We start from the raw sequence: 27,284 nt of genomic DNA on the forward strand, positions 1-27,284 counted from the left end.
TTTTAAGGCAGGAAGGCACGTGCTGCCTCCACCTGCGTATCTAAGGGAACTTGCAAAGTTCCTCCTGCCCTTCTATTTCTTAACCTTACTGCAGACCCTTAATAAAGGGAACCTCCTCGTCCTCAGGCCAGGTCCATTGGTGGCCTGATGGGCTCCTGCAGCAGCCCCTGCAGGGCTCTCCTGCCCAGGCCACAGATGCCTAAGAGCAGCTTCGGGGGCTGCAGAGAAGTGCATAAGAAACACTTATTTTGGGGTAATATTTATGCTTTAACTCAGGCACCCTCCTGCCCTAGGACCCGTGGTGCTGGGAGGAGGAAGCACGACACTGCAGCTCCAAGGAAAAATCCGTGTCTTCTGCTGGATTGGGAAGCCAAGGGTGGCCGCTCACCCTTGCCTCTTGCGCACCCTGACCTCAGGCTGCACCCTGCTTCTCCTGGATTTTGGGGGATCAGGGACACGTGCAGTGGTGGCTTGGCTGCAAGACCTGGACCTCCCAGCCTGGGGATTCCACCACCCAGACAAAACACATCCCTCCTGCAGAGAGATGGGAAGCATTTCGCAGCCTTTCCCAGAGTCCCAGCAACTTTCCCAAGGCTCGGAGGAGACACACCAGACTTTAAAAGTTACAAAACTGGCCACGACGGCCGTGAAAGTCGGTTCTTCAAACCGCAGTGGGAAAGGCTTGCCTCCAGCCCAACTCCATCTCCTGGCCCTGGGGCCAGCAGAGGTTCCTCGGGTGCAGAGCACCCTCTGGTGGGAAAACCATGGTTGTCCAAGCAAGAGCAAATCCACCTGCAGCACATCAACAAGAATGGGCTCCGTCAAGACCTCCTGGGAGGTGGGTTTCCACCGCACAGGGTTGTTTCAATGGCAGGCTACCATGCCACACAGCCCTATCTATGTGCCCAGCATGGCTGCTTGCTCCCCCCCCTGCATAGGCACCTTGAACCCCCTTCAAGGCAACCATCCCTTCTCCTTTGGCCACCGTAGCCCCTTGTGGCTGCAGGTTCTTTCAGCCAGACCATGTCCCTGCCCATGGCCTGGCTGCCGGAGGGACGCTGCTGGCACCAGGCGGCAACTCTCACCACAAAAAAGCAATTTGTAAATAATTACACCCTGCTTTTGAAGTCTTTGTAGACCTGATAACCATGGAGCTGGACAGGAACAGGTCACAGTCCCCACGTCACTGCGGTTCCCTTTGCCTTGCTCCTCACAGTTGTCACACTCCTCAGTCAGGCTGTGGCTCTTTGGAGAAGAGAAGGAGCAGCGTGTCCACCCCCCTTTTTGGTACCATGGGGCCTCTGCTCTGCCTGGGGTCTCACAGAAGCAGTCACAAATTTTAAACAGCCCTTGGCAAAAAAAGGGCACAGACAGCAGTTCAGGGCTTCCAGCCCCTGCTTACTCACGGACCCACCACAAGGCACTGGATGTGCCCCATCCCGTCACCTCCTCTGCCCCAGCCTCTACCTTAAAAGAGCCACCAGCGCCACGGAGGCAGGACCCACGGCCCCTGTACTCACTTGTTCGGCCCAGACATTGAGTAAAAGGCAGGTTTTCACAGAATCACACAGAATCTTCATGGTTGGAAGGGACCTTTGAGATCGAGTCCAACCAAAAAAAAAAAAACAAACCAAAAAAACCCCAACCACAGACAGAGGCAAACCAACAATCCCGGGCACTAGAGCATGCCCTGAAGTGCTATGTCTACACGTTTCTTAAATCCCTCCAGGGATAGTGACTCCACCACCTCCCTGGGCAGGCTGTTCCAGTGCCTGACCATCCTCTCAGTAAAGTAATTCTTCCTGATATCTAATCTAAACCTCCCCTTGGCGCAACTTCAGACCATTTCTTCTGGTCCTGTCATTGTTCCCTTGGGAGAAGAGGTCAACACCCACCTCTCTACACCCTCCTTTCAGGTAGTTGTAGAGGGCAATGAGGTCTCCCCTCAGCCTCCTCTTCTCCAAACGAAACATGCCTAGTTCCCTCAGCTTCTCCTCGTCTGACTTGTTCTCTAGACCCCTCACCAGCTTGGTGGCTCTCCTCTGGACACGCTCCAGCACTTTTGCCTCAAAAGTTCCCACTGTAAACACGGAGCAGGAGGCACCTTTTGTGCCTCCGGCCGTTTCCCTGCCCCTGGCCCAGCTACTGCCCAACCAAGTGCTTTAACCCCGCTCTGGGTGTGTTTCTTCTTAAATAAACACGGGAGGTTCCCCAACACCTCCCCGCGGGTCCCCACCTGCCGACGGGACGGCGTCCGGCTCCCAGCGCCGCAGCAGCACCCGGGAAATGCGGTTCCTTCCCCGTCTCCTCATCTCGGCCGCCCTGGCCATCGCCACCTTCCTCAGCTGGAGGTTGCTTCTCCAGAGCCCAGCCACCGGCCGAGAAGGTAAGGCCTGGGCACCACAGAGGTTCTGTGTGGCTGAGCAGAGGTTCTTCTGCGTCTGTACCGTGGGAGGAATGAAGTATAGCTTTTTATTTTTAGGTTCTCGGTGGGATTTGCCACCCAGGGTGTGCAAAAAAACCACATTTACACAGCCCTAGGGGCAGGGTAAGCTGGAGCCCTGCAGCTTGATGTCCTTAGCGAGGTCATTGGTCTCAGGTGTGGTGGGGAAACCCAGGTGTGAGACTGCAGGAGGTAACTCCTAAAACCTTTGCTGGGAAGGGTGAGATGTTGTGGGGGAGGCAGGAGGGAGCAGGGGCACTGGTGATTAATGCCTCTTTTGCCTAAAAAATGCATCCCTCCAGTCCTGGTCAATCCAGGGCAAAACTGCGGTGAGATTTTGCAGAAGTTGTTGGTCCGGGGCTGCTTCAGGAACCAGCTGCGTGTCTTTCTTGTGTTACTTTTCCTCTCGTGGTGAGATTTTGCAGAAGTTGTTGGTCTGGGGCTGAGTGAGTGGAGGAGCAGCACAGGGCTGCTTCAGGAACCGGCTGCGTGTCTTTCTTGTGTTACTTTTCCTCATTTTAACTGCGTTTCTCTTCCCTGGATGAGTGGGAAACGTTTAACTTCCCAAGGACTTGGGAGAAACCATCAAATTCAGTGTCTCCCTAGGGCTGCCAAGTGCCTGCGCTGAGCAGATGAGGCAGACACGTGCCTCTGCCAAAAAAAAAAAAATATATATATAAAAAATAAAATAACCAGGCAGGCATTCATCCTCTGCGTTCAAACCCCTTCACATCAGAAGAAGATAAAAGTAAGAAGCAAAACGGAGATTTGAGAAATTAAACTGACTTTCAGAGACTCTTTTCATTTGCCTTTGCCTTTTATAGCTGCTTTGCTGTCTTCTCGCTTCTATTTGCTTTTTGCTTTGTATTTGCTTTTTCCCTTTTATCTACAGGCGAAAAAATTTACTTATGGAAGTGATGCAAGAAGTTACGTCACTTGGATTGCTAAACCACCCTCAGCCATTAAGAATAACCTCTTGCTTTCACATCTCTCTGAGAACTGATGTTAACCAATTAACCAGATGCAAAAGGGTCTGCAGGGGGGTGTGTATTTGTAGCTACAAACCAATTTACAACCCCCTCCATCTCCCAGACTATTTCTGATGTTCTTTGGTAAGCCCACCTCAGTTAAGCTGGGTCAAAAGTGAGGAGTTAAAAGCAAAAATATTAGGATTTAGTGGAGAACAGGGTCCGCGGCACAAAGCTATGGTCAAGATCAGTGCTCAAAGAGGGCAGTCTGGGGAAAGTGGGTCTGGGTGTCCATGTGCTCACACTCTCAGAGGAACTGAGACCCATTTCGCAGCAAAACCAAGTTCTTCGCCAGGCAGGGCTGGTCTCCCCTCTCCTACCCATCTTCTTGGTTCACCCTACATCCTTTCCACCCTGGAACAACTGGAGAAAAGCTTTGCCACAGCACCCTGTGCTGTGCTGCTCACTCAGGGCAGGGGTCCACTATGGGCTTTCCTCACCCCCATCTCCAAATGGCGTTTCACAGGTGACCTGGTCCCCAAAGCAGAGGAGGGCTTCACTTTGACGGACCCCCTCCATCTCCCAGACTATTCCTGACGCTCTTTGGTAAGCCCACCTCAGTTAAGCTGGGTCAAAAGTGAGGAGTTAAAAGCAAAAATATTAGGATTTAGTGGAGAACAGGGTCCGCGGCACAAAGCTATGGTCAAGATCAGTGCTCAAAGAGGGCAGTCTGGGGAAAGTGGGTCTGGGTGTCCATGTGCTCACACTCTCAGAGGAACTGAGACCCATTTCCCAGCAAAACCAAGTTCTTCGCCAGGCAGGGCTGGTCTCCCCTCTCCTACCCATCTTCTTGGTTCACCCTACATCCTTTCCACCCTGGAACAACTGGAGAAAAGCTTTGCCACAGCACCCTGTGCTGTGCTGCTCACTCAGGGCAGGGGTCCACTATGGGCTTTCCTCACCCCCATCTCCAAATGGTGTTTCACAGGTGACCTGGTCCCCAAGGCGGAGGAGAGCTTCACTTTGACGTTGGACACCTTCCTTCACCTTCAGCAGCTCAGGAAGAAGAGACTGAGAGCTTTCTGTCGCCAGTCAGGCAAAGTCACCACGCTGCCAAGGAGCCGGGAGGAGAGAGCCCACCTCCTTTCGAGCTTGAGGGTAAGCACCAAGCTGGACCTCCTCTACTGCCAAGTGCCCTCAACAGGGACAGAGGAATGGCAGCAGCTTCTGAAGGAACTAGAGGAGAAGAAAAACGTGACGTTGCCGCTTCCCTACCCTCATCAGCACGTTCCAGAGAGGCAGCTGAGTGAGTTCAACCTGACGGAGATCGAGGCCATGTTGGAGTCCTACACCAAAGTGCTGTTTGTCAGGGACCCCTTCCAGAGGCTGATCTCCACCTTCATGCAGGGCATGGGAAGCAGCCCTTCCTTCAGCAGCTTCGTTCAGGACGTTTTAGCCAGTGGACAGCACAACGCCAGCGTGACTTGGAAACCCCTCGTCAGCCTCTGCCGGCCCTGTCTCATCCAGTATGACTACGTGGTGGTATTTGGGTTCCTCAGGCAGGAGCTGAGTCATCTGCTGCGGCGAGCCGGGCTGCCGGCAGACAACCTCCTCCCTGAGTTCACCGACAGCAAGGTGCAGTGGACCTACAGCTGGTTATCGGAGCAGATGTTCAGCGAGCTGTCCCTCCAGCAGAAGCAGCAACTGTCTCATTTCTACCGCTGGGACCTTTCTGCTTTCCCGTTTTCTAGCAGTTTGCTGACGGGCCTCCTCAGCACCCCAAAGACGTGGGAGAAATAACCCAGGCTGGACTCTTTTTTTTTGGAGAGCATTAATCCAAATGCAAAGTTCTTCAAGATACCAGCTGGGTCACGGGCAGACCCTTGTTCCACAGCTTCATGTTGCACTCATCCATGTCACAGCTCCAGAAGGCACATCAGGGAGCTGAGACAGACTTCTGCCAGGTATGGGGTACCAAGGCTCTTCACGTGGCTGAAGAACATTTAAATACTGCAGGAGTGGGTGCTAGAGACACGTGTGGTGTTGGGGCTTGGGAAATGGCATGAATGGAACTGTGATGGGGTAAATGGCTCTCAGCAGACCTAGCGTTTTGGGGGAGGTTGGGTTGGACCCACTGCAAACCACTCTGGCACCCTCACACGTGCTGCCTTTTCATAATCTGGGCTGTCTTTGGAGCCAAGAGGTTTGGCAATGGCTTCTTCGTGACAAACCTCCCCACAAAGACAGAAGAACCCCCCCAAAGCAGCATGCTTCCTGATGTCTGTCCACTCTGCACAAGTAGGTGAGATATGACACAGGCTGGCAGACCCTCACAGGCAACCACCGGTGATGCTTCCAATCCTTCATGCTCCAAGAAGGCCTGGCCCATCTTTTGGTCGTATCTGTTCTGAACGAACTGCTCCTGTTTTACGACCACACATCTCCTAAAGACAGCCCCAGGGATGTGCCATGATGCTTGGCTCCATTTGCAAGTTCTGAGTGAAGTTCCCCCCTTTAGAAGCTGACTCAAATGGCCAAAGTCCAGCTTTCACCCATACTCACGAGTATATGGCGGTCTTGACCAGGTACCAGCAACATCATGCAGCCAGGCAGCCTTCCACCTTGTCCCAGCAGTGAGTGGGCTCAGTAGAGGTGGCTAAAATCATAGAACGGTTTTAGTTGGAAGGAACCTTAAAGATCATCCAGTTCCAACCCCCTGCCATGGGCAGGGACACCTCCCACCAGACCAGGTTGCTCCAAGCCCCATCCAGCCTGGCCTTGAACACCTCCAGGGATGGGGCAGCCACAGCTTCTCTGGGCAACCTGTTCCAGTGTCTCACCACCTTCAGTGTGAAAAATTTCTTCCTGAGATCTCATCTAGATTTCCCCTCTTACAGATTAAAACTGTTCCCCCTCATCCTATGTCTCCCGTCCCTGATCAAGAGTCCCTCCCCATCTCTCCTGTAGCCCCTTTAGGGACTGGAAGGAGCTCTAAGGTCTCCCTGGAGCCTTCTCTTCTCCAGGCTGAACAACCCCAGCTCTCTCAGCCTCTCTTCACAGGAGAGGTGCTCCAGCCCTCTGATCATCCTCGTGGCCCTCCACTGGACCCATTCCAACAGGTCCATGTCCTTCCCGCCTTGAGGACTCCAGAGCTGGACACACTATTCCAGGTGGGGTCTCACCAGAGCAGAGGGGCAGAATTCAGCTCCCTCGACCTGGTGTGTCTGTCTGGTAGCGTGGAGCAACCACCTGTCCTCTCCCAACCTTGGCCACTGAGTCGATCTGCCTCACAGCCTCTGGGAAGGGTCCATCCTTGCCAAACACCAAGGGCGAGCCAAATTGTCCAGCTTTCAAATCATGCGACTTCTACCAAAACACACTAGCTTAGAGAATATTTTTTAGCTTTATTTTGCAATGTTGTGACATTCACAGAGAATTCTGCATCCATTCGTGTGACGGAGATGCCGATTTGACAATGCTCATTAAAGAACAGCAGCGAAAGACATTGATTAGAACTGACCTAAACTATTAACGAAAACTGGGCCTCCCTCTCTCATCAAGGGACATGTGATTAATAGCATTAAGACAGGAGATCAGGTGGCCTCCTTTCACCCTCCCACAAAATATCCAGAAAATATCCAGCTACAGCAAATTTATGCTGTTATTGTGCGTAATACTTCACAGTTTCTACAGCAAATTTATTAACTGAAGTGCTGTTATTGTGCGTAATACTTCACAGTTTAGCAAGATGGCGTAGTTCCTCTTCTGAGGACACAGTTCTCCAAGGACAGAAGCGGCAAATCTCCAATTCTAGATGAAGTTAGGGCCACGCATCCATGCCGGATGTCACTGAAAAGCACTAGGAAGGGAACATTTTTCTCTTCATCAGTAGCTTTGCCTTCTTCAGCCATCGCAAGCTGAAACCCCAAACAGCAAGATGTGCGTGAAGAGACCTGACGCAGCGTCTCGTGGAGCGGGACTGGAGCAGGAGAGCTGTTCTCAGGCAGCTTGGTAGTTCAGATCATGTTTAAAGTCAGGCTACACTATATTAGCAGCATCATCTCCTCCTCCCAGCCCTTCCCTGAGGCGTCTGGCACTTTGTTCCATGGGAGAGCAATGTATGAAATGTTAAGGCACAGAGGGGTGAAATGAAAATCTCAGCTTCATGTTCCTCAGGCTCCCTGTCCCAGGTATTATCACAGAATGGTTTGGTTTGGAAGGGACCTTAAAGATCATGGAGTTCCAACCCCCTGCCATGGGCAGGGACACCTCCCACTAGACCAGGTTGCTCAAAGCCCCATCCAACCTGGCCTTGAAAATGAGATGTTGATCTCTCTGTAAATTCCTGTCAGTCTCTAAGCTTCCTTTTTTTCCCTACACCCTCAAAACCAGTTTCTGTAATTACTTTGTAACCCAAATTTTATTCCCTATGCCCTCCAAACCAGCTTCTGTAATTACTTTGTAACCCAAATTTTACACCCTCATTACTCCCTCCTGTTCCCCTCAGGTGTTTGATATCATCTACGTTCAATTCCAGTGTACCCCCCGCCCCCCGCCCAGAGGAAGATGTTTCCTCCTTCCATGAGCCAGTGGCTGTGCAAGGGGAATAAGAGGGCTCTGAACTGGGGTGAGGTGGGCTTGAGGGCAAGGGCTGGTACCTGGGGAACACTGGATCCCTGATGCTGCAGCAAAAATGGCTCCACAGGCTAAGGTCTGCACTGAACCAGCCTGCTCTGACCACTGCAGATACACACAACTTGGCAAGGACACATCAAATTAATGTACAAAGCAAATAACAAAAGAGAGACTTGACAAACTTAGTTTAAAAACACTTCACCTGGCCAGGCAGTCACAGGCTCTCTGAGGCACCGCAAACCCGTTCTGAAATGATGAAAAAGGTGCTCCCAGAAGCACAGGGGATAAAGAGCATTTGCTCATCCCGTCACCGGCATCCCCTCATGTCCCAGGGCTCTCAGAGGGAGAAGCCCCTTGTGAATGCTGGTGGAAAAAGGTGCTCCCAGAAGGACAGGGGATAAAGAGCATTTGCTCATCCCGTCACCGGCATCCCCTCATGTCCCAGGGCTCTCAGAGGGAGCAGCCTCTTGTGAACGCTGGTGGCATTCCCCTGAGACGATGCTGAGAGCTCCTTGGTATCACGCTCTCCACCCACAGCTCCCCGTGTTCCCTAATAACACCCGTGGTGTTCCCTAATAACACCCGTGGTGTTCCCTTTGCATGTCTCAGCCTGGCTTGAATGAGCGTGTCCGGTGATCCCATGAGGCCGAATCCCACAGGAACAGTGCTGACACCCATCCACCTTACTTTGTATTTTGTATCCCTTTCTCCACATTCAAAAACAGGAATACACAGGCTCCAACAGCTGTCCTTGCACACAAATAATCACATTTTCTTCTCTAAGAGATTTTTTTTACGCATTGCCAGCTTCCAGGAGAAAACAAAAATGTGTTGTTGCCAGTACCTCAGAGCTTCAGAAACACCAATATCATATTTCAATTAATGAAACAATTACACAGCAAGCCCAGCAGGCACAAAATACTCTCTGCAACTCACGTATACAAATGCCCTTTTTCCAGCTGGTAGAACTACAGCATTTTAAGCTGAGGAATAAATCTACACATTTCCAAACTATATGCCCTGGAGTGCTTTAAAAAATATTTCAAACTGTGCGTACATTGTTAAGTCCTAAGATGGAGGCCGATTTTAAGCAGGATGCACGTGAGCAAAATTTTATATAAGGCAATGGAGTTACATCCTCTTGCACCATTTTTTTTTTTGATGGCCCTAGGAGTGCAGAAACAGAAAAAGGACATTTTCATGAAGCTGTGGGCCAGAGAAATAGATAAAAGTTTGCACATGATGAGCAGGTACAGTATGTGGCTGCCATCATCTACAGATAACACGATGCTACAGCTGTTAAAACTGACAGTGACAGAACCCATGAAGAAGGATGCCCAGCGTTAAATCCAACACGAAAAATGCATTGAACTCAAAAGGCATGAGGTCATCACACAGTCAGCACGTTTTTCAGACAAGCAGTCCCTGTAGCAAAACGTACCCATTCTCTTACATTCAGCAAAACTAAGAGTTGACTTGAAAAGAAGGTTGGGCCGTAGCAAGGGATTGACCCCAGAGGGCACCCAGAGCTCACTAATCCCCCGCTGTGTCTGTCCCAGCCTCATCCCATGCCTGGGCTGGTATAAATTGCCTCAGGAACAAAGAGGAGTAACTTCCTCCATTACTCCAAGGTCGTTTCTCAGATGTCCTCTCCTATTTAAAAGATTGAGGAAAGATGCGGAGGTACAGAGATAAAAAGGTTGAGCACGTCAAATGAATCGGCATCTTGCTGGAAGTCCTTTTGGTATCTCTAGTTTTTGTCTTTAATCAGAAAAGACAAGGTGTCATGGGAACTAATTCATTAAAGCCCCAGTGTTGACAAAGCAATCCTCATTTTACTTAGGAAAAATCAGCTATTGGTCACATTTTAGTGTTTTCCTCCGAATTGCTTTTGTTACGTAGGTAAGACCATCATCATTAGCTAACATCAAAATTCCTCTCCATCTTCCTCTAGTGCACACCCTGCTTTGTGTGCAGAGGGGACACAACAGGGTCCAGCCCTCAGTGCCTCTCATGCCTTCCCCCATCTCAGCTAGAGGACTGCTTGGGTTCAATGCATTTAGGTGTTTCTTGGCAGAGCATCACAAGGTGATCCATCTTTTCCCCACAGTAGGAAGAAAAACAACCACCAACCACTCTGCCATTTCACATTGGCCGGTGATAAGCATGTCTCCCATCCTTGCAGCAATTTTAAATGAAACGTGTAGGATTTTTCAATTACACCTTGATAACATCACCTTCCGCTTACTCTTCATTTGAATTTGCATCACAGCTATAATCTGGCAGCAATTCCCTCTCCTAGAGAAAACAATGATTGGACAATTAAATGTGAAAGCTCCATGAATCAGTGGATGAGCCACATGAACACAGATATTATTGTTTTTTCCATTATAGTCCTACTGCCTTATGGTCCCTCTGTTGTAAGGTCAGTTTCATGAGGAGATTTTGCTCCTCAGACTTCACTTTCACACACGCACACACCATGGCTTAAAGGTGCCTGGCTCAGCAGAAGGGCACTGTAAAGAGAAAAATAATAGAAAAAAAATTAGCAACAGCAGCAACAAATGAGGGTCCTGGCCTGGGTTTGGCACAGCCCACTCTGCTCCCATTGAGGTAGGCGACTTTGTACTGTTGAAGGTCCAAGCTCATGTCCCAGTCTTTCAAAACACAGAGATGTCTCTCTCATGGCACTTCTATTAGGGGCTGTGCCTGGCTCTGGGTGAAGGCCCAATGATCAACACTTTGTGCAAGTTCTCAAAGCCATTTCTGAGCTCCTCTCCCCAAAGAGCGATGAAAGCATTGGGTGAGAAGGACTAAGATACCCAGGTTTTGCTGTTAACCACAGTGGGGTTTAAACCAATGAAAACACAGTTGTGTTTTCAGAGCCAGAGGAATCAGCAGGGCTCTGCGCAGGGACCCACTCCTCTGCAGCCCTTTTACACACTGACAGAGGAGGTGACAGTGACAGGGTTAAATCCTGCACTTCATGTCCTGCCCACAGCCTCTAAGGAGGCTCCTGTGATCACAACATTCAGCAGAAGTGAGCGCCCTCAGGAATACTTTCCTCTCCCTCCCTCCTTGAGAGACACTCTTAAACCACAGAGTGGAACTGCAAGATACATTAGTGGTGGTGATCCCCTAAGAGATGATGGTCAGGAGGATCAGGACAAGAAGTCAGTACACTTGTTCTACAAACAGCACCTGGAGGATGGAGGGATGAACCGCAGCTTCAGTCGTACTTTATGGCAGCCCTTCCTACAATGGGAGCCCTGGGAATGCTGGTCTGTGGATTCAACTCTCATTTGGTGGCACAATAAGTGGAGGATAATACCCACAAAATAAACACCAGCTGCTTAAGTAGGGCCACATCCTGTCCTAATCACAGACCTGGGCCACCGTGACCAGCACACTGACTCCATGTGGTCTAGGCTGGCCAAGGAGCAGACTGTGAAACCAGAAGTTGTTACCATTTTGGTGAAGGTGTCCACACAAGCATTGCGGATCCTCTCTGGGGTGGCAGGGCTGTCCAGCCTGAATGGTTCAGTCAGGCCAGACTCCTTTCTCGCTGCGTAGATGGCATCTTTAATGGCATAAAACACTGAGGCAGACAGGAACAAAGGTGGCTCTCCCACAGCCTAGACAGGACAAAAGCAAGAGTGAGGCTTGCAGCCCAAAACCAGTCCTGGCACCAGAAAGCATAATAAGGCTAAAAGAAAGATGCCCAAGCCCTACGTGACAATCAGGAATAGTTCTCTTTCCTCATTCCTTCTTTATAACTTCTCAGTCTCCCAGATGGGATCAGGAAGGGGAAAACCAAGCCAAAACAGCCCCTTGCCTTCCAGATGTGAACCTCAGTCTATGAGATGTGAGCAGTGAGGAAACATCAAGCTAAAGCGCCTCCAGTCTGACAGGTGTCATCAGTGAGGAAAGACTAAGCTAAAACAACCCCTAGTCCACTTAATGAAGAGAAAGTAGGAAAACATAAGCGTTCTAACATGGCAAGGCTGTTAAAGGGGAGAAAGGAACTTAACCCATTCCCACTACCTTTTGGATGGCGCTAAACCTGCAGGAAAGGGAATTCAGATGAGGCACTGGTGAGTTGTCTCAGCAGAGAGCATGACACTCCATCACTCAAGAATTATCTAGTACTGAGGTCCCTGCCAGCCCCTTTTTTCTTCATTCTGCCGGGGAGAAAGGAACTTAACCCATTCCCACTACCTTTTGGATGGCGCTAAACCTGCAGGAAAGGGAATTCAGATGAGGCACTGGTGAGTTGTCTCAGCAGAGAGCATGACACTCCATCACTCAAGAATTATCTAGTACTGAGGTCCCTGCCAGCCCCTTTTTTCTTCATTCTGTCTTCAGCACTAATCACCCAAATTGTTCTCCTCATTGATAAAGGTGTTTCAGTGGACGGATGGATGGAGAGGACAAGGGAGACAGTAAGGAGCCACGCCAGGCATATACACATCAGGATTCTGGGTGCCATCAGCACTAATCACCCAAATACTTCTCATTGATAAAGGTGCTTCGGTGGACGGATGGATGGAAAGGACAAGGGAAACAGTAAGGAGCCATGCCAGGCATATACACATCAGGATTCTGGGTGGCCTCTCTAAATGCTCCATTAAACCATAAGTAAAGCAAATTCATTGATGCTGTACATCCAGCCCTGCTCTGTGCTGCCCTCACGAACTGCAGAGACCAGCACTGACTGCACTGGAAACAGCTGAAGGGCACGTGGATTAATAATAATCTTGGTGTATGAGATCTGGGGGAGTGACACTGCTGGAAATGTTATCTGCAGTGGTGGCTCTGGTGCCAGGGAAGGGCCACCAGCGAGCTGATAGGCAGGGTGAGGCTGGCAGCCTCTGTTAGAGCAGAACTGGCACAGTCAAGCCACTTCAGTTCTCTCTAATGGACAACCAGGGCAGCAACGTGCAGGTTATTTCAGTTCTTCCTAACTATAAAGGATAGTATATGTATTTCTGGTAAGGAATGGGAGACCATCCTGACCCCCGAATAAAGCCAGCATAATAAGATTAACTATTTAGACACATGCCTCATTATTTTATCACACTCAGCTTCATAGAACGATAGAGCAGTAAGAGGCTGCAGATCTGGCAGGCATACCTTGGACGAATACACCGCCTTGCTGTTTGGACAGTCACGGAGAAGAGACACGTAGAACTCTGTTGGGATGTCTCCAAACGCTGGGATTTTGTACATCCCAGGCCCTCGAGTGTACAAGTTCCCTTCAGGAGAATAGCGCAGTTCCTCCATGGTGAAGAGCCCAAGGCCTTGGACAAACGCTCCTTCAATCTACAAACACATCCAAACAAGGTTACTTTTTTTTTTTTTTTCTTTCTGTTGTTCTTCCCTGCCACAAGAACAAACAGTGATGATTTCCACCAGAGTTTGCAGCCCTCCCCTCCTGACTAGCTTCCCACTTTTCATCCCTAAACCCTTGTCCCTTCTGCTGAGTCCAGCTCGGCACCTCTGCTCAACTCCCACCTTCCCATATAGAGGTGGCTGTGATTTACAAACACACCCAAACAGATACGCTGTAAGGGCAGGACAGGAATTTTCTGATGAAGTAAAGGGGGGGGAAAAAGACAAATCAATGCCAAAATATCGATTCCTTCACAGGCAGATTAACACTGAATGAGTTGTACTTGCTGATAATTCAAAGAACAAGAAGATTAAAAGGACTGAAGACAATACATCTGAAGACAAACTATTTTACGCTTTCTATTTCAGTATGAAAGTTTTCCTCAGTATTGTGTATTCTCAGGTCAGCAGCACAGACACCTGAGAAAACACACTCATATCCATTCAAGTACTAAAGACTTATTTGCATAATTTTTCTACTGTGAATTTTAGAAGAAAAAATAAATAAATACATAAAAAGAAGGGGAGCAGATATGAATAGAGGATGCGCTTGAACAACCCTACATGAAGCAGCTCTGCTCTCTGTGCCCACAGAAAGATCCGACAGGCAGCCCACCCTAAAGATGTGGCACAAACACTCATTAACCCAGCTGTGTGTGCTTGTGTTCCTGCAGCTACTTATGGAAGCTCACAGGAAACTGAGATCTCTCCATATAGCCTCTCTCTTTACTCAGGGACACAAACTGACAGGCTGCAAAGACCAAAAGGCTCCTGCTCCCCTTGGACACTTAAAAAAAAAAAGTCTCTTTCAGAAAAAAAAACCATGTTGCTTTAAAAGAAGTTTCATTTTAACCATAGCAGAAGTCTGCAACTCATGCTCTCCTGTAAACCTGCAGCAGTTTCACTGGAGTTACACTATATCAACATGTAGAGTCAGCAAGGGAGCTGGATGAGCACGTGCAAATATCTAACGGTTCATCTCTTGGTATATCAAACAACCCTGTGTTTATTACCTTTATTTGCTGAGAGGTATAATTGTGATTATTACTGCACAAAATATGGCACTAAGCTTGTCCTTGCCCAAGGAATTTGCAAGCTGAGTCCAACTTCATACTGAGATCCCTACACAGCAGTAGCTGGAGCGTAGAATCTACTACCCTAACTCTTTATTCACTGAAGACTTTTGACTGAATTTAACAGGGCTTGGTATTGACAGATAGGAGTATAAAAATCAGGTGTGGTATTTAGTCTCTCATGCCACATTGTAGAAACTAAGTCTGGGGTGAGGTTATTCCATCAGATAATACCGTATTTTCTGGATTCATTCCTTAAGCAAGGAAGATGCTGAAAGGGGAACAGCCTGTAGTCTTAATATCCAAAGCAAAAAAACCCAAACCAAACAACAGGATATTTGCCTGTATAATTCTAGGCCTATTGCATAGTTAAGTGTAGGCCAAACTGGTTTTCATAGCCAGCCTAAAACACCCCACTAGGTATCCAAGTTTAAAATGCTCAGTTTGCAAAGTCTCAACCTGGAGAGGGATAATGGCTCATCTAGAAAAGCCTGAGAGTATGGTGAGCACTTCAACATGGTGTGAATAGCAACATTATTTCACTTACCTGCCCTATATCTATGGCTGGGTTCAGACTGGTACCAACATCCATAACAATGTCTGTGCGAATGTTCTGGAAGACAGCAATAAAGAATAAATCAGCACACAGCATGGAACCTGGTACACCATAGTCTTGTACGAGGAGGAGTAACGTATCCAACCGTGACCCACGCCTGGCCAGTGTTCAACAATCTCTCCCAGCTCAACTCTTCATATTGACTTTTAATCTCAGTTCATTCCTACAGTAAATCAAAGGAACTCACTGCAGCTTCCCCCAGAGGCCCAATGGACCCAATTTATATGAGTTCCAAGCTGCCAGCATCCATGCTCTGTCCCTGGGCATAACCAACTAGGTCAGATTCTGATGACAGGGGTTTTTTTTAATTATTTTTTATTTCTTTCTGAAAGTCTTCAGTGCTATTTTTAATGATTAACTCAATTCCAGTATGTTTTCGTTCTTTTGTGCTAACACAGTGCTGCTATCTCTCACTTAAGCAAATCCAATAACTTTTGCAATCATTCATTAAGCCTCCTAATATCCCCGCAAGGTAGATAATTATCGTTTTATTGTGCTTTACGGATTGTTGCACTGTGGAACAGAGGAGTTAAGAAATTTACTGAAGGTCACACCAGACCAATGGCAGAGCTGGGAACAGGCTGACACCCAGTGTTTGTTCTAACTCCCCGTGAGTGTTTCCTTCACCTGAGCACATGGGGCTGTCCCCCTGCTGACCCCCTCACCTTGTGGTCACCCGTCAGGCAGTCTATCTCAACCTCAGAGCAGGCAACGCCGTAACTGAAGTAGTTGAACGGTTTCCCTTCGTTCTTTTCAAAGTTATAGCCAACGTCAGGAATTCTTGATACAAAGGAAAACAAAACCATGTTTCATGCCACGAGCAGGCACAATGAACGTAAACACATAGCAACTTATCAAAATCCTTATTCACTTTTGTTTCATCCCTTCCGTCAAGCCCACGCAGAAATGAAAATTGTAAACAACCATAGAAATAGAGAAATAGAAACCCGCTAAAGCTGCCCTGTATCCCAAAACCTGACTGAAACTGTCAAACTATTTTAGCCATCTTTTTTTTCTTTTCCCATGAATCTCAGGGCTTGTGATGACTGTTATGACCTTTCTTTTCCCGTGAATCTCAGGGCTTGTGATGACTGTTATGAAGTCATTCCCACCAATGCAATGGCATATCTTTTGCTTTTAGGGTGCAGTTGAACATTTCTTGGAGGTCATGAAATTTCAGAGCATGGCTAAATTGAACCAGAAACTGGATTAAGCTAGGAACTGATTTTAAGCACAGTTCATGGCAAACTTTCTATCTGGCTAGTTATACTTTATCTGAAAACTGATTTATTAAAATACTGACAGTTGCTTAGTTAGGAGAAAAAACACATTTCAGAGATGCAGCAGAAATGAGCTCATATTGTATTTTAGTCCTAAACAGGCTCTTCTCAACACAGTGTTTAGTTTTTTATGTCAACCCCTCTGCCTCAAAGATGATGGATCTCTGTTTTCCTCCAGCAGTAAATCTGACTTTAAAAAGTGTCTCATTTCAGAACTGCACACGAACCAGCAAGAGTTTAAAGTGGGAGAATGAAATTGAAAACACCGGGTATCTGCTTATGCCATGACAGACAGGACAGTGCTCCAGCCAACTGTCGTAAGTAGCTTTGCCCTCAAGGACAACCCCTGCCCCTTTTTTCTAGTGCAACACAAAGTCACGAGGCTGACACAAAGCAGAGCCCCAGGCAAAGCTCCGATTTCATTTATGCCTCCTCAGACCTAGGTCAGCTAGAATCAAGTTAGAGTTATTTCAGATTTATAGGAGTTCTGAACCCGGCCCCAAGAGCTGTGCTCCATCAGGAACCTATTCTCTCCAACAAGGAAAGCGTTAACATTTCAAGATAGGAGAGGGCATGCAGCCCTAAGTTAGAGCAGAGGCAGAGGGACAGGGGCTGTAAATCCTCCCAGAATTTCCCTGAATGCAATCACACCTCTAGAGGATGAATACTCACTCACCTATAAAACCCAGTGGCTGACAGGCTGACACAGCTCTCATAAGCAGTTTTAATCTGGGAAAGTGAACAAAAGTTTGAAAACAGTAATTGTCCAACCAGTTCCTGCAAAATAGCTACCCAAAACACATTTCCAGGGGAGCATGAATAGAAGGTGCCAAGTGACAGACAGCCATCGTGCCACCCAGCACCATCAGTGCCAAGGGAAACATCGCGATGCAGCTGCTTCCCCAAAATAGTCCCATCAGCAGCTACCAGGGGCAGAACTTGACCGTTGGCAATGGGATAAGGCTTGCTCTTGTTTGTTCAGTCTCAGCTATGGGTTAGACTTTCCACCTCAGAGACAAAGGTTAAACTGACAATCATCTTGACTTCAGTCAAGGCGAGGGAAATCCTATGCTGACTTCCAGATCACAAAAGTCAAAGCTCCTCTCAGGAAAAGAGCAGATTGGGTCCAAAAATGGGCTGAGAGCCTTACAGCACACCAATCTCTTGCTATTGGAGGTAGAGAGATATTGCAGCCAAGGAGCACGAAAGGAGGTAGATGGCAGTTCAACAAAGAGTTGTCTTTATCACAGAATCCCTTCACTCCAAATCAGTTTTCCTCCAGGCCAGGACTGTAGCCCATCTACAAAGATATATCTAAGCACTCAAGACTTTTATTTGTCATAGGCAAGACCCAGGATCTGGAGAAATCTCAGTATTAAAGTCAAAACCGATGTTTTGGGGATGACTTCTTGCAAGCTTTGTTTACGTCCCTTGCCAGATTTCTGTTTCACTGTCTTTGCTCAAATCTTTCGTCGTGGGACACAGAAGGCCTGAAGGATATACCTACTTGCAGGGTTTGCCAATTAAAACAATCTCTGACAATGCCCACTTGTCTGGCGACAGATACAAACAGCTTACCCAGTCTTCCCAGGATCCTTTGGGATTAGACTGTTTGATCGGCTCCAGTCTTTTTAAGATAGTCTGACACGCACTCTAAAAACAAAGGGGGAAAGAAGCAGTGTTTTAAGATTTGAAAAGTTAGCTTATAGTATTAAAAGCCCTCTAAGAATTTCAAAGAGCCTTTTGTTTAAATCAATAGTGCCTTTAGGACTTTGGCATATCATAAAAAGGAACAAAGTTCACTAACAGATATCTTGCTATATAGGAAGAAACATTGACTGAGAAGGATTTTAAAACAGATTGGCTGTGCTGATAGCAGAAGGGAATCCCAAATACAGCACAGAACTTGCCAGATCATGACACAAAATATCAGAAGTCCACCCATTTATACGGTACCCAGTCATAGCAGGACACCTGAGCATATCTAGCAAGATGATTCCATAACACTGAAAAAAAAATATTATATTCTTGCTAATAATATTCTATTCCACCTACTCAGACAAGCTGTGCAGAGAATGTAAACAGTACCGGTCATTCTCAGGTTTAAAGAAAAGGCAAAGTGTAACCTGTGAAGTAAAAATATGAGGCTAAATTCCTCTTTTCGATGGAAAAGCCACATACCCTGCAAATAGATGCATCAGGAACTCCACCATGTCGGTGACAGTCATGACCATGCCCTTGCTGCAAAAGGATGTTTCTCTAAATATATCTACACTTGGGGGACTTTGGTTCTGGAGCACAGCCCACAAACCATCTGCTACTGATATTTGCAGCACAATACATTTGTTATAGATGAGGCCACATAAATTTCTAAGAAGGTAGCTATTTAAATAGATGGTTTGTTCTGTCCATTTTGAGAAATCACAGACACTCCATTTCAGAACTACAAAAGGACTGAAGGAGAGTTTCGAACAACTTGAAAAAAAAAAACATCATCAAAAAAACCTCATCATCTCACACCGCCTGTCGTTATAGCAGGTAAAGAAGTTATGAGGTATCCTTAGCCTGAAATTGCCTTTTGATGACTATGTTTTCCTTAAGCAATAGATAAATACACATTTACACCCTTTTCATGTTCTGGAATCCCAGCTTATCACCCACTAGTTGAAACAACTCAGCTTCCATACATGGACGGCCATTCCATTGATGTCGTCGAACAACTTGAAAAAAAAAAACATCATCAAAAAAACCTCATCATCTCACACCACCTGTCGTTATAGCAGGTAAAGAAGTTATGAGGTATCCTTAGCCTGAAATTGCCTTTTGATGACTATGTTTTCCTTAAGCAATAGATAAATACACATTTACACCCTTTTCATGTTCTGGAATCCCAGCTTATCACCCACTAGTTGAAACAACTCAGCTTCCATACATGGACGGCCATTCCATTGATGTCAGCGCTGACGGAGGCGGCTGTGGGGGAGGTATTTGGGACAGTGTTTGTGCTGGTCTCGCTGATGAAAATTTTGGAGGTGGGAATTCCCAGTGACCTGCTAGCGACCTGCAGAGCAAAGGGAAGCAATTGGTAAGCAGCCCTTCTACGTGAGCATTATCATTCATTGCTTACTGCTGGGGTCCACACCGCAACCTCTCCCCTCTCCCATCCTGAACTTCAGTTTTCTTGAAGATTCGGTTCATTGGGTAACTGAGAGCTTGGGAGAACATTGTTAAATTTGCCCTTCACTGACTGCCTGTGTGCAAGCACACACAGGTACACAGTTGCCACAATGACAGGTATGCACCTCACTATTGTGAGACTGAATTCTGCTCTCAACAGTTTTAAGAATGAGAGGATAAAGAGCCCCATTAGATTTCCCTTTCATTTCCCTTCCAAAGCAGTGCTGCTCCCTTAGGCCTTTTTAACTATAAAGGCGTTAGTACACAGAGATAAACATGTTTGCAGTATGACTAATTTTTGCATAAAATATCTGTAAACTGTAGTTTTATGGGATGAAAGGAAATTGCCAGAGAAGCTAGATTGTGAGCGTAACCTGCATTATCTACATAATACGAGTTAAGATGATGAAGATTCTAATTCTTGTACTCAATTGTAATAACACCCTCGAGATTGAGGACTGCTGCTGAAACAGGAATTAGTCATGATTTGTTACTTTACATATGCACATAGAGGAAGTGTCTGAGGCAATGCTATAGAATAAAAATAATGTCTTATTTGGTTAAGTTCAAACTCATCAGTACCTGGATCATTTTGGTGTGAAGTCCTTGACCCATCTCAGTCCCACCGTGTGTAAGTAACACAGAGCCATCTGTGTACACATGGACCAGAGCTCCAGCCTATAAAAGGGGACATTAACCCAAAAGTCATCATAATTGAGCTAGTGAAGTACTTGGCAGACTTCAGTTGCAAACTACAGAGAGAATGAATCTGGAACTAGATCGATGTTGTTCTTCAACATAATTAAAGCCACTAGTTTGCATCTGAGGTGAATTTGGTTTAGTGTCACCAACTCGCTAGAAGTTCCAATGGAAAACCTCAGCCAGTATTTTCAGCTCAGAAAGCAAGTGTAGTAACCCAAACCCTGTGAAACAGAAAGGCACCCTTCACCTGAACTAACACCACTGACAATCCATCAAGTTACAACTAAAGAGGAAGAAAGAAAAGGCAGGGAAACTAGCACAACACAACACCATGAAAGCTTATCTCCATGGTGGCATCTTTTTGACAGTATAAACTGGTAACTGTTGTGTTGCTCATTTTGGTTTGAAAAGCGTGTGCTCTTTCTTAACTGATTTAGTACTTCTCTGAAAAGCTCTAGTTTGGTACAAATGGAGGAGGGCCTGCTTCTTTCCTGAAAAGATGGATGACACTTACGGACCTGGTTCAGAAATGGGACAGTGAAGCTGATGCCAAATTTGGTAGGAATAATGCACATCCCTCTCTTCTTCCAGCGATTCTGCCTGCAGGGAGAGAGAGCATTGTATACTCATGTGGCTTTCACCACAACTCAATACTATGCTTCCCTCTGACAGCTTGGATATAAAACCAGAAATTACATACCTGAATGCAATATAGACTGAGTTAATCAGTAATTTTTACGAAAGACTTTTTTTTTTATGGGTCCCAACAAGAAGAAATCCAAACTGAAGATGCTCCCCCAGGCATTATAGAAGCAATTGTCTGTACTACTAACTATTCAGTTGAATATACAAACCAACTGAAAAAGACTGTAAGGCAGTGGAAAGCCTTGATAGCCATCTGAAAAGTCTAGCTAGACTCAACAGACCCACCTCCTCCTACAAAACCACATCATGCCAAGTCTGGTTCCTGCCCTATCTACACTACCAGGCCACTGATAGAGGTTTCTTTCCACAGCCAGCCTGAAGGAATTTCAAAAAGAGAAATTTTTAGAAGTCACTCTGCAAATATATGGGTTTACAGTTTTTAACTTTCACAGTTAAGGGAATTTCAGAAGTTAAGTAGGCAACAGATATATCCAGTAAAAAGACATCTCCAAAACACCTACTTGTTGAATTCTTCAATTAGTTTCTTCCTGGCATGATAGCTAGAGCTCGACAGACATTCATCCCAGCATCTTTGTAGGGTAAATCCCTCCAGTTTTTGGTTAAAATGAGTCAGGTCTCCTTCATTATATAGATTGAGCTTCCGCACCTTCCCAAAGAGAAATATAAAGGACATGCCAAGTTTAATGCTTCAGACGAGGTCTTTTTAATGGATGGCATCAAAAGAATGCTGGTTCCTAGTTTTACTCCTCTGCTTAATCTACAGAACAACAGAATTAACAGATATATATCTATTTATGGAAAATCGAGGACTAAGATATTTAGACTAGGAATTTTCAAGACAGACTGGGACTTAAGTACATTATTAGTAAGAACTTCAACTTACTAGAAGTGCCTTCGGACTTTTTTTGGAATATATATCCTCAAAGCAGTTGTTACATAATTGAGGCTACTGAGGGAACTTAATGAAGCGGAAAATACGTAATGTGGTTGTCCTACAGGAAGTTTGAGATCCTGCTAAGGGCTTAGCAAAAACAAAGCAAAAGTTTGTATGCTTAATTGTTTCCTGTGGTTGTGCCCAGTTGTCATGGCTCATTGAAAGGCAGCACCGCCCTGAAACGTGTCCGTGGCTCTGTACCTCCTCAGGTGGCAGGCCACACTTCCGAGCAACGTCGCTCATCCAGCACTCAGCAATCATCATTCCTTGGGGCCCTCCGAAGCCACGGAAGGCTGTGTTGGAAGGCAAGTTGGTCTTGCAAACAAAGCCCACGCTGCTGACGTTGGGGATGTTGTAGGAGTTATCCAAATGTAACAGGGCTCTGTCTATAACCTGGTGAAGAGAGAAGGAACGGAGGGGGATACGTTTTACATTCTTGCCCCTAAAGCTTGTGAACCCTATGTTAGCTTTAGCCAGTCGTTAACGAGCTTGTTGATTTAGGCACTCTGCCCACAATCAACCTATTGACTCGAATGTTTCTTATTCCAAGGAACTAACTTTCCCCAAAGCTGGGGAACTATCAGCCATCTTGCATTGTGCAACAAGTTCCCCATCACAGCTCTGCAATGCAAAGCAAACTTTCCTGACCTTTTTGCTTAATCCAAGTTATTACAGCAGCAATAAGTATTACATAGCACATGTCAAGACAGGTCAGTTGGCTCAGAGAGCAGCTGTAGAAGCTCCAAAAGCCTATCAAGCTCTGTTTTCAGTCATGTCAGAGAGTAGGGTGTGCAAGCAGTGCTGCAGGTAGCAATTTTCTGAAGTCAGAGCAAAAGGTTGCATAGGGAAATGTTTTCTGGCTCGTTAGCTACCAGAAAATTTTACTTACACCATAAGAGAGATCCACAGAGTTGCCCCCATTGCTGTAGTATGACACCTCCAGGCTCTTCACTCTTCCATTCTTCATGAAACCAACCTGCCAAGAGAGTGTCCTCAGTAATCCCTTTTCTACAAAATGTTCTGTTTTGTGCTTTCTTCCAAAACCTGAATAGACCCCTACAGGCAAAAAGGCTCACTGTCCTCTGCTGTAGGACAAGCAGAGGCTGCAACTAAGGAAGCTTCCTGGTAAAGGGTCCATGTTTCCATCTTAATCTTGCTCCAGAGAACCCTTCTGAAATAAGTGCTGGCCACCTGTCACAGCCACACCTTCCTTAACAAGTATTTGCTTTGAAAAGCAGCAGCAGTTGGATGAGCACTGAAGAGGAACAGAAGTTAACAAAACAAACAGTAGTACAATGCTATAAACAAAGGGGGGGGGGCATCCAAGAGCAATGTGATTATCAACAAGGGCAAAGTCTTGCTTCCATGAAGAAGGAAGTATTTATGCCGTGGTATGGAAACATCCAAGACAAAAGAACTTCTGCAGGACTTTAACAGGAAAAACTCTATAACCCAAACTCATCAGTCTCCTTCTCTCTCTCCCTCCTCTCCTCAGAGGTGGGGGAGAGCATCTGTTGTTCATCTCAGTGACCAGTCCGGTCCAAACCACAACACTGACCTGATCCATTTGGAGTGGGGCAAATCAGCAGCAAAACAACCAGAGCAGCAATTTTTTCACAGCATCTTACTACTCTCTGGTATTTCAGGTGACAACACTGAGACAACGCGCACTCATTTCACATGTGTGCATACCTTGTACCTTCCCAGGAATGGGTGTCTCCCACCACTTATCAGCATGTCCTCATCTCGATCAAGCATGCACCTTACTGGGCAGCCAGTTCTGTTAAAGGAAACATTTATCATGCAAAGCCTGAAATACACAATACAGCTCCTACAGACCAAGACTCTCCTCTTTTTAAAAAGTGAGCACTGTCTTTCCAAAGTGACATTTGGGAGTTAGGGGTAAACTACTTAGCGAGCACTGTTTCCAAAGTGACATTTGGGAGTTAGGGGTAACCAGTCTGGTCCAAACCACAACACTGACCTGATCCATTTGGAGTAGGGCAGATCAGCAGCAAAACCACCAGAGCAGCAATTTTTTCACAGCATCTTACTACTCTCTGGTATTTCAGGTGACAACACTGAGACAACACGCACTCATTTCACATGTGTGCATACCTTGTACCTTCCCAGGAATGGGTGTCTCCCACCACTTATCAGCATGTCCTCATCTCGATCAAGCATGCACCTTACTGGGCAGCCAGTTCTGTTAAAGGAAACATTTATCATGCAAAGCCTGAAATGCACAATACAGCTCCTACAGACCAAGACTCTCCTCTTCTTAGCGAGCACTGTTTCCAAAGTGACATTTGGGAGTTAGGGGTAAACTATTTTGTTTATATATCTTCCTCTTAAGAAAATACCAAGATTGAGTAAAAAATAATCAAGATCTTAGAGGCTGGAGCCAGCTCATGAAAACTGTTGCAGAGACTCTTATATTAAAAAGAAGGAGAGTTTCTTACAGAGACAGATGTTAATAACTTAGCAATCATTGTTTTCTAAACTATTTCTCAAGGCCCTCTCTTGGCTTTGCAAGAGAGGATGCCAGATGAATTATATAATAATGCTAAGTAAAGTACTGACTAGCCTTCAATTTGAGCTTGTTTATTTGCTTATTTATTATCTAAGGAGGAAAACAAGGAGGAGAGGAGGAGCTCTTTTTCATTTTCTAACAATTCTGCCTTCCCAGTGCCTCTTCTTTGGGTTGTAAAAATATCTAGGGAATGCCACAGACATTATTTCATAACCTCTGGTATATAAAAACAGTGGTTTGGCTGGCAGAGATAAAGGAAAGGGAAAAAATGCACATGCATTACTGATTAATTACAGAAAGCAGGTAGTTTGTTCAGAACAAGAAAGATAAGGCTGTTTTAAGTACAGGAGCTTCATTTTGGCTGTTCTTTTTCAAAGGTATTTTATCAAATTGCTGGTGTGTTGCAACATCCATCTAGCACTGCCAGCAGGGTGCATCCACATCCACAAGGGCAGTATTGGGAAGGGCAGTGTTACACCCAGTGCAAAAATGTCATCTCAGACCACGTTCACTCACAACCACAGAAATTTTCACAGCTAAAGATGAGCCCGTATCAAACCTACAGAACCCAGAAGCACATTTCCAATCTACGGTTCACAAATGGTTACAGTCTAGGTTCATTCCCTGAGCTTTTATGGGTTTGAAAATCATGGATTTCTGCTTAGTGGCCTGCCACCCTTCCTAGGGAAAAATCCAAAGAGAGAGTTTGCACAGGAGCAGAGAAACAGTGGTTTAAGGCTGGTGTAGTAGAGCTTTGAGCAAGGAAGAGACTCTCCTACGTCTACTATACAAAACAACAGCCATGGTTAGTGCTGGATTTTGGAAGGGCTTGGGGTGAAGAGGCAGATAATTTGAGATAGAAGAGTTTTTAGAGAGTACCAAAGGAACAGGAGAGTAAGGGTTTTTTCCCCCCTTTCCTATTAAAAGCTGACATTCCCATATAAGCTTAGCCCCTCTAAGCAGGTTCAACTCCTCCTACCTGCTAAGAGCCCATTAGACACTTCCTTTAGGAAACCCGAGGCTTGCTAGAAAGCTGTACAGTGACAAGACATGAAGAGTTTTGGAAGTGTTCCAGTGCAAATGGTACTTTAGAAAGAAGAAGACAAGAACAGTCCGAAAGGAAAAAGCCCTGTTCCCCACCCCCAAACCTACTTGAAGGCTGCGACAGCCACTGCAGTTGTCAAAATAGTATTCCTAGTCTCTTTGCCTCCAAATCCTCCTCCCATTCTCTTCACTCGAACCACAATCCGATTTGAAGGGACTCCCAGTGCATTAGCAGTAAACTCCTAAAGGAAAACAGAGCGGCACAACACGTAACAGAGCTGAGCTGGTGTTAAGAACTAGATACCAACACATTGCCTTTCTGCAGCCATTGAAATAGCGTACAATGCAGGTCCTACTGGTCTTGCAATTGGATTTGATGCAATTGGAACCAATAAACCCAGTAGTTCAACTCTGAGGGTGTGAAGGCACACAGTACTTCAGCAGACAGCACCAGACCCAGGAAGAGACTGACATGAGATGAGGTTACCAAGACATAGGTCTCATTTAGCACAGCAGATGTCTGTACCACTCTGTCCGTTCTCTTCACTTTATTACAAGACCTTTGGACAGTCCTGGTGAGCCAGTAAACAGGCCAAAGACAACCCATGGGGCCAATAGCCATTTATCTAGTCTGAAACTGAGAAATAAATTAGGTAGCATGTAAATGAGACAGTACCTGTGTCTTCATTGGGTTTTGGGTTGACACAAAGAGCTCCATCTCACCATCTTCGCCCTTTGGCACAGCCAAAGTACAGTGAGTTTCCAGATAGAAATGCTCCTGCCCACCAAGGTACATCTCTCCTAGAAAATTGAAAGAAATGCCCCAAAGATAGAATGTCCCTGCTGTTATAAGGTATCTCCCATCATTTGCTGCCTGCAAGTTACTGCCCTTTTGACATGTGTTAAATCACAACCCTTTGTGCTGCCCAACACTGGATATCCAAAGCTGGTTCAACATTTTAAAAACACTAAACCCACAAAAAAAACCCAGACACACCCCATCCCTCCACTTTCTAGAAATCTCTAGTCCAAAACACAAGTGGCTGCCATTTCAAAAATAAGACTGCACACTGTTCCATTGATCCAGCATCCCTTAAAATGCAGTGTTTGGTGCCCTTCAGACTGCCCTGATAACACTTCACTGAGATGAAGGCTAAAAATAAATCAGGACTAGTCTAGCTGAGCAGATCAAATACAAGGTTACAGACTTTGAAACAGAGGAACAAAAATAGAAACCCAAAATGCCTTAAGATCTAACTTGGAATCAACTCTCTGTCCCTGCTTCTGCCTCTCTCCCAGGACATCTTACCTGGCAGCACTGAGGGTACAATTTCTTGTCATGTTACACACTATTAAATGCGAGAATCTACCTCCTTTCTCAGTCATGGCCCTGGTCTATTCAGCTGCCATGAAAATTAATATTCAGAGCAGTTCTCAAAATGCTGTTCCTCTCTTCCTTTTCATTCTGTCTTCATTAGGTACTTCAGTGAGAAATGGACATTTGCATGAGGCAATGCCTACTCTGGTACGTAGCAGGGGCCTTTCTCTTGTCTCCTCAAGGGGCTGGTCTGGCATTCACACAGTATTGAAGCCTTTTAAGTAAGCTATTGTTCTAGCACAGAACAATTTCTGCCTTGCCTGGCAGAGCGTATGCATTTTGTATAGTATAGCACACTGTAAGAAAAGGTTAACAAACACCGTATGACACCTTTGAAGCGCCAGTGCCAATTACTAATTAACTGCAGAGGAAAGTCTCAGCAATGCATACCAAAATACATCAAATGACAGACATGGAAATGGATGTTTTAGGTAAACAACTCTC

At 46.1% G+C, this 27,284-nt stretch overlaps 2 protein-coding genes across 2 annotated transcripts in view; one reads left to right on the forward strand and one right to left on the reverse strand.

The window, feature by feature from the left end:
* The first annotated feature begins 2,286 nt into the window (after nt 1-2,286).
* On the forward strand, nt 2,287-6,328 carry LOC106893007 (carbohydrate sulfotransferase 9-like). The gene is made up of 2 exons (XM_014950596.1): nt 2,287-2,386; nt 4,400-6,328. The coding sequence occupies exons 1-2, from the start codon at nt 2,287-2,289 to the stop codon at nt 5,209-5,211; spliced, it is 912 nt and encodes a 303-aa protein (XP_014806082.1). The 3' UTR covers nt 5,212-6,328.
* Nucleotides 6,329-8,421: 2,093 nt separating this feature from the next.
* The window catches only part of XDH (xanthine dehydrogenase), a 53,539-nt gene continuing 34,676 nt past the window's right edge, over nt 8,422-27,284 (reverse strand). Inside the window, exons 22-37 of the mRNA XM_014950930.1 lie at nt 26,139-26,263; nt 25,571-25,704; nt 24,004-24,091; nt 22,775-22,861; nt 22,087-22,278; nt 21,452-21,597; nt 20,804-20,885; nt 20,166-20,261; nt 19,339-19,467; nt 17,985-18,059; nt 17,083-17,135; nt 15,792-15,906; nt 15,058-15,123; nt 13,180-13,368; nt 11,514-11,681; nt 8,422-10,562 (exon numbers count right to left, since the gene is read on the reverse strand). Coding sequence (XP_014806416.1) covers nt 10,512-10,562; nt 11,514-11,681; nt 13,180-13,368; nt 15,058-15,123; nt 15,792-15,906; nt 17,083-17,135; nt 17,985-18,059; nt 19,339-19,467; nt 20,166-20,261; nt 20,804-20,885; nt 21,452-21,597; nt 22,087-22,278; nt 22,775-22,861; nt 24,004-24,091; nt 25,571-25,704; nt 26,139-26,263 — 1,796 coding nt within the window. The 3' untranslated portion in view covers nt 8,422-10,511. The remainder of the gene's footprint in view (nt 10,563-11,513; nt 11,682-13,179; nt 13,369-15,057; nt 15,124-15,791; nt 15,907-17,082; nt 17,136-17,984; nt 18,060-19,338; nt 19,468-20,165; nt 20,262-20,803; nt 20,886-21,451; nt 21,598-22,086; nt 22,279-22,774; nt 22,862-24,003; nt 24,092-25,570; nt 25,705-26,138; nt 26,264-27,284) is intronic.

This window comes from Calidris pugnax, unplaced genomic scaffold, assembly GCF_001431845.1.
Source record: "Calidris pugnax isolate Ruff unplaced genomic scaffold, ASM143184v1 scaffold24, whole genome shotgun sequence".
Taxonomy (NCBI): domain Eukaryota; kingdom Metazoa; phylum Chordata; class Aves; order Charadriiformes; family Scolopacidae; genus Calidris; species Calidris pugnax.